Source organism: Bombus pascuorum, chromosome 3 (genome assembly GCF_905332965.1).
Source record: "Bombus pascuorum chromosome 3, iyBomPasc1.1, whole genome shotgun sequence".
Taxonomy (NCBI): Eukaryota; Metazoa; Arthropoda; class Insecta; order Hymenoptera; family Apidae; genus Bombus; species Bombus pascuorum.
Window position 1 is genome coordinate 14,709,753 of NC_083490.1, and position 7,228 is coordinate 14,716,980.

At 35.6% G+C, this 7,228-nt stretch overlaps 1 protein-coding gene across 1 annotated transcript; it reads right to left on the reverse strand.

The window, feature by feature from the left end:
- Positions 1–371: 371 nt before the first annotated feature.
- On the reverse strand, positions 372–1,641 carry LOC132905155 (achaete-scute complex protein T3-like). Its single transcript, XM_060956162.1, has one exon. The coding sequence runs from the start codon at positions 1,347–1,349 to the stop codon at positions 447–449; it is 903 nt and encodes a 300-aa protein (XP_060812145.1). The 5' UTR covers positions 1,350–1,641; the 3' UTR covers positions 372–446.
- Between the last annotated feature and the right edge of the window lie 5,587 nt (positions 1,642–7,228).

Below are 7,228 nucleotides of genomic sequence, written 5' to 3' on the forward strand. Positions count from 1 at the left end.
GAGCGTTTGAGATTGTTTCCATATATAAAAATATGTATAGTTTTTGCAAGAAATATTAAACAGCAGTTCTATATTAAAGAAAAGTAATTAGAAATGATGATAACGATTTTTTTAATTGATTCTTCATAGTAAACAACCACTTAATAGATAGTAAGACATAGTAGATAATTTTATTTTGTTGAAAAAAAGCATTTTATCTTTTGTTCGAATTTCATCGCTAGACCAGCACGTAAATATAATTAATACCAAACTAAAATATGAATTAAGTGTATTTACTAACATTAATTATTACAACATGTCTCACTGAATCAATTTCAAAATTTCAAATATTGGTACGACTAAAAAGTGTACTGAATAATAGAAAGAAACTGAACAAACAAATTACGACACTAACCTTTGAGGTGAAGAATGGATCCAAATTGGAACCGACATAGACACTGGTTTTCTCATTGACTTTGTTGCCACCAGGAGATGACATCTAACAGCTCTTCGTCTTCGGGACTCATAGGTTCGTAATTATCATAACCATCGGAATGTGTCGCATAAAGAGTACCCGATGTTCCGTACCCTTGACTGCCAGCTGATGAGGCTTCGGAAACAAAACTCGGCGTTGGCGAACTTGAAGCTTCGGAACAAGGTGCTGGTACGAATGTTGGGCTAGGATTTTGCCGTAAATGTTGATGTCGGTGTAAGTCCGAGCTACTATGATGCCGGAGTTCATTGTTGACATTGCTACGAAGTCTCAACTCGGGAGAATGGTGACTGGATTCGACGTTGATTCCATTGTTGGAACTACACGTGGATGAGGCGGAAGAGGTCGAGGAAGGCGATGATGACGTTGGCGAAGATACACTCGTGACATCCGAACCACTGTCGTGTTCTTCCAGAAGACGTTGCAGACTCCTGATATACTCGACTGCCATCCTAAGTGTTTCGACCTTCGATAGCTTTTTACTACCGGCTCTAGATCCGCCGTGCGTGCCAGCTGTACTTCCTCCAAGAGCTTGTGCCACGCTTTGAGGTATATGCTGTCTCAAAGTGGCGAATCCATTATTCACCTGCTTAACACGATTTCTTTCTCGAGCGTTCCGCCTCGCAACCGAAGCCGGTTGATGAGGAACCGTGCCATAAGGACCGGTCGTCTGACCGTAAATCTTGGATCGCTTGCAACCGTGTTGTTGAATCTTGATGTCATTAGCCGGCATACTACTAGTGGAAACAATCACATTGCTGCGATGAGTTTGAGCACTGGTTGTTGAAGAACCGTGAAGATTGTGGTGATGATGCTGTTGCTGTACGCTCAACATGATCGGTAATACGTTCCCCTCCTTCGATTCCACTAAGGTCATATCACTGATTCGATCCCCCCCACTACGAGAGCAGGAGTGCGCGGCAGCGCGTGCCAGATGACCTTGAGAAATAGAATCCTCGATGTGCTCAAAGTACTAGTTTGCCAACCGAGTACTATGACGCTTCCCTCTCTAACGAGCCCCCTTCTTTTACAACACCTTGGTTGAATACGCACGACGCGTCCAACGAATGTAGTGGAATACAAACAATAAAACACGTTCAAAACGAGACGAATGATTACGTGAATTAGGAAAGTTGAAAATAAAACCGCACCCTTGATGCTAACGGTACGGACCTGGCTCCCGAAATGCCTTACTAAGAAGGGTTCGAGGCCTTATATAGCCAGGGCGGGCACGCGCCTATCCCCTCCATTGGGCCTCATACTCGATCTCGGGCCCTAAACCCCCATCTTCTCCCCCTCTTTCCCACCCTACTGGCTTGCAGCGCCTCATACCCCTGTACGTCCCCACCACTACCGATCCAAAGGCCCTACAACGCCCGAGATTCTCATCTTCGTGAATCGCCCTCGTGCTTTTGCGTGTCTGGTCGATTCTATTTGCTGATTTGGATATTTAAAGATGATACCCCTCGCCGTTATCGGCAAGATAACTTAACTTGTGGTTCTCGTTTCTCGGAAGTTGTAGCGTGCTCCGGATTTTATTTTACTTGCGCATTTATATAAGCTCGAAAGTTTATTTCCATGATATATGTACATATATCATATATCATATATGTATATATATATATATATATATATATATATATATATATGATACATGTACGAATAATATCGATAATACGTTATAGTGATAATAATAATTATATTATTAAGCGGATACATAGAAGTTTTTGCGAATTAAATGAAAAAGACACAACGTTATACTATTCTTGGTTATAATCTATATTTTTGTGTGACAAGTAAAGTATTTAGCAAATAGAATTTAGAATTATTTTCCTTCGCGCATCGTTTTAATACTAGAAATTATTCGATCATTTATTATAAAATTTGAAACATTAATTATCAATTCAAATTTCAAGCTCGATCTTTTAACAAATTAGTGGATACGTTTAGACAATATTTTAGGTCCTAGCCTTTCAGATTCAGTGTGTTTAACTCTTTCGTTGATATGTATGTTTTCGAATCTCAAGTCACATTGCAACGATCCCCGAAAATTTGTGTACGCGTGAGAAACACTGGCACGCACGCAAGAAGGGTCCACATCCCCACCGACTGGCCGGTGTCTCAGGGATCGAAATTTGAACAGTTATATACCGGGAGAAAGAAAAGCTGGTCCAGAGACCGAACGAGCTGGCCGAGAGAGATACGTGCACGTACTACGGTCAAGTCAAAAAGAGAGGAATCGTGGAGAAAGAAAAGGGAGATGCATGGCGAAGAAGACGAAGTAAGAAGAAGAACGTGAGGAGGAGGGGGTGGCGGCTGAAGAGATGCTACATTGGAAAGAAGGTACTAGCCGCGCGAGTGGAGTAAGGGGGTACGCAGGATATGTGGGCCCGAATGGAGGTAGGGAAGTTGGGGGCAGCAGCGTTCTGGGCATACTGGCAGCGGTGAAGAGGGCAGGGGGTGGAAGACGTGAGCCGTTCTCCCCACCCTCGTGTTGTGGCGCGCGCCGACCCCCATCCATCGACTACACACTCCCCACCAGACATTCGGTTTTATCCGCTACGTACGAAGCGTGCGCGTACGTGCGTACGTGCGTACGTGCGTGCGTGCGTGCATGCGTGCGCGCGTGCGTGCGTGTACTAGGGCGCACGCGTGCTTGCCGGGCCTCGTGCTTAAGGGGAGCATGTACGGGGAGGATGTGCGCGCGCACAGCGCGCGTGGTCCTACGATTGTGTGAGTTGCGTGTGTGCGCTCACGCGTGGAACAGGTATATGCCCTGTTCCTTTCTTTTTTTTTCTTTTATCGGCGCTCTGTCTCCCTCTTTTTTTCTATCTCTTTCCCCTTATCGTTCTCTTTCCGTCTATGCGTGTCTATCTTTTTCTGTGTTGAAAAACCGACGCATAAGGGGCACTTGAGGGCCACTGGACGTTCTCCCTGTGCGCGGAGCGTGCGTGGAGTCTGTGATAAATATCCGACGCCCAAATGTCGTCTGACGTTGGATTCCGACAGATAAAGGATGCTTTGACGCTTTAAACTAAGTTGTACCGAGGTACTCGTGTACCATCGATAATATTCGATAAGACCAACTGGTTGCACAAATTTCAGGAAATATCGAAACTCATATGTTATTTGATTTTCTTATTATTTGACTTTATAGAGATATGTTCAAGCTATTTTAAATAAAATGAATTACATGATTTATAATTTGTTTTAGGGAATTATACATGAGAAAGGTTCATAATTTTAATTGAAAAAATGAAAATGTTAATTCTACATTTATAAAAAAAAGCGAAATTAAATCTCTGCTTATTATTCAAATAATTTATTGAATATTTTCTTTATTCTAGAAGATTTAGTGTAGAAGTTAACTTGCATTTTTGCATAGAGTGAGAAAATGTAGAAATTATTTTATTTGATTTGTCAGATAATATTGAAGCAATTTTTAAAAAGTGTTTGGAATAAATAAACTTTAGTGTAACTGATAAAATACTTACAGTTGGACAAAAAGAAAATACATATATATGGAAAAAAAATTATTAATAATTATATATGTATAACATCATATTATAGAAAGCATACAAGTATTATAAAGAAGATAGAAGAAATCAGAAATAGTTTTAAAGAAAAGTAGTTTATTATTTGTTCTTTGTTGATTTAATTATTGTGTAAAAGGAATTACAGAATTAAGGGATAAATCCTTAATCTGAAACAGAGAATTGTTTTGAAGCAAAAATCCTGATTGGGATTAATTATCGGTCAGGTAGTTTATTCTGTACACGTGGGAAGAGTTTGTCTTCATACAGAGTTCAATTTCTTCTTCAAGGAACCCCAAGGCAAAACACAGGGATCCCAACGAAGACTTACGAGGCTGTCGTGTACTTTTCGTTCATATGAATACTCACTGTACGACAAATTTGCAACCGCAAAGTTGAAGGTCCTATCATTAATATTTCTTGTAGAGCTTCCTTTGATATGGCAACCTATTTTAAGAAACATGACGCTCCTTTACGTGGGAATCAAAATATTAATTTTCGCTGATTATAGTGCAGAGGCATTATCATACATTTTCAATTTTGTTGTGTGGAATTTTCGCTTAATCAGTGGACCCTTTTAAAAGTAATTGTTTAACTACAGAAATAATGCTCGACAAACGTATTTTGTTGTTATATTTAAATATTTAAAATATATTGAAATATTTTGTTTTTAAATATTTGGGATTTTTAATTTGGTTGACGTTATCAGTTAGTTGATGTTTAGAAAACATGAAATAGGTAGATAGAACGAAAGATGTAATCATTTAGGTTTACATTTTCTTTTATCTTTAATTGTATTTAATGATGTATATACTGATCATATTTCTCTATGCACTTGCATTTTCTTGTTTTAATATCTGATTTCTGTATAAAATAAGATTTTTAAATGCAGCGAATTTTCCATAGTATAATAAAAGCATATTATCATGTAAGCAATATCGGTGAACAACTACGGTATAGCGCCATTATAGGTGATTAATAAATAAAGAAAAAAGCATTATTTTTATTCGCGTACGTGAAAAGAGGTAAAAGTCCAAAGTACAATGAAGAAACATGAGAAGTGGGAATGATGGTGAATAAAAGGATGGGAGAGAAAAGGGATATTTTCCAGAACGTTGATAATGGCCTTATTACCTTGAACCTTTGGTTGGAGAATTTATTCCATAATTATATTCTTGGACCACAGCAGCCGGACTAGCTGGCCACATCGCCGCTAATTATCGTGAAATTAATTACCACTCCGAGTGGCGGGATGAGTGATGCCACGGGCTGGCCAACTTGAATTTTCTATTTTAACCCTTGCATTACGTTACTTCTCTGTCTTCATATTAGATATGATTTTGATTTTTTGCCTCCAGCACTATCCTAGAACCTAGTATAATCGTTATGACTGATCATAGAGATTAGAATCTTTGTAGTTTGCAGGATGAAGTATAAGCTACGTAACATGTTTTACTTTTATTTCTTTCCCTTTTTAAATAGTTGTTATCATTCTGGGCAAGAGTGTTATATTGTCGTGTGCATCTTAAAAGAGTATTATTTTGTTTTCATTCATAAAATACAAAAGACAATATAGTATCGAAATATTATTGTATCTACGTATATGAAATTGTAATTTAATTAATTTAATTATCAAGTGAAAATGTTTGTACATTAATTATGATTTTAAAGTTATACTAAGATGTAATGTTTATGTGTTAGGTATAAGGATTTGTAGTTCATAATGTTACATAATATACTACATAATACACTACATAAAGTTCATTTTAAAATATTCTATAAGACTGTAGTCATAGGAAGAATATTCTTAAAAAAATAAAGTGTTCCATTAATATATTATTCTATACAAATTATTACAGAATTATATTTTTTAACGGAGTTATAAGTTTAATGGAAATATAAGTTTTATATATTATTAACAGTATTAGATTAGAATATCATGTACAACTGTACAATTATCGTAAAACTACTCTAAAAGCTATACTAAATAATATTTATACACTTTTATATACGGTCAGTAATAATAATATATATGGATATAAATTATCGCGTCTCGTGTTACAGAAAATTGGTACTAGTATCGTTGCTATTATCAGAGGGCGTTATTATAACTTCACCTTTTTTTTGTGGTCAAACGAGACTTCTCGAGGTCGATGAGAATCAACTTTTCTGTGTCCCTGTTAACGAGAATATTGCTGGCTAATTGACGGACTGGAAAAGCTTATTAAACAAGATACTTATTTTGAAACTGAATTATATATTTCACAAAAATGGACCGTCTTGATTTCAGCTGTTTGATATGGAAACTGCGAGAAGTTCTACCATGCTAAGGATACATCATATAATGTTTTAGATTGTATTATACATTGTATAATTATTTAATTACATCATTTATTTTTTATTCATGCGTGATCAACATGTTATATTTCACATTGGAAATTATTTTTGTTTTATAAAGTATAAAACTATTAACAAAATTACGATATTGCTTATGATATTTTTGCAACATACAAGTTAATTTTCATAACATTTCATTAATGTCAATACATTTTATTATCTAAATATTATGTATAGTTTTAGCTTAGTTTAGATTTGAATACTCGACTTTTTTTTAACAATGTATAACTTTATAATGTAAAGCTGATCACTTTAAGCATATGTAAGTAATACAGTGGTTCTTACATATTTTAGTATAATATCTACTATAATAACATCATATCATGTTATAACATCATATTATACCTAAGTACTTAATTTTTTCTTTCTTCTTATGAACCTTCGAGATGAATTGTCATTTATTAATGAGAGTTGCAATATAAAGAAAGTACAGATCTTTATAAAATCGTTCGTACGAAAACACGAATATATTTCTGTACAATTATAAAAGGTATTACCGTTCTAAATTTAAAAGAAGAAAGTATAGCATAGATTTGTAACTATTTATTGATGACAATAATTTACTTCTAATTATTCATCGTTGTAAATAACTGCAAGAAAATTAGCATCATATCCAATTACCACTTAATTGAATTTATAAATATTATTAATATTATTAATAATATATATTTAATTCTCTTCCAATTTCTATATACACAGCGTGTATTATACGATAGGAAAATATTTTTATAGAGTAAATAGATTATTCAGCCCTTAAAGCGTACGGAAAAGACAAACAAATTATAATTCTATTATAATATGCAAAATAGAAATATGCCAATGTAAA

Coding starts and splice junctions, on each gene's coding strand:
- LOC132905155 (XM_060956162.1), bottom strand. CDS start 1,349: ATGACCTTAGTGGAATCGAAGGAGGGGAACGTATTACCGATCATGTTG.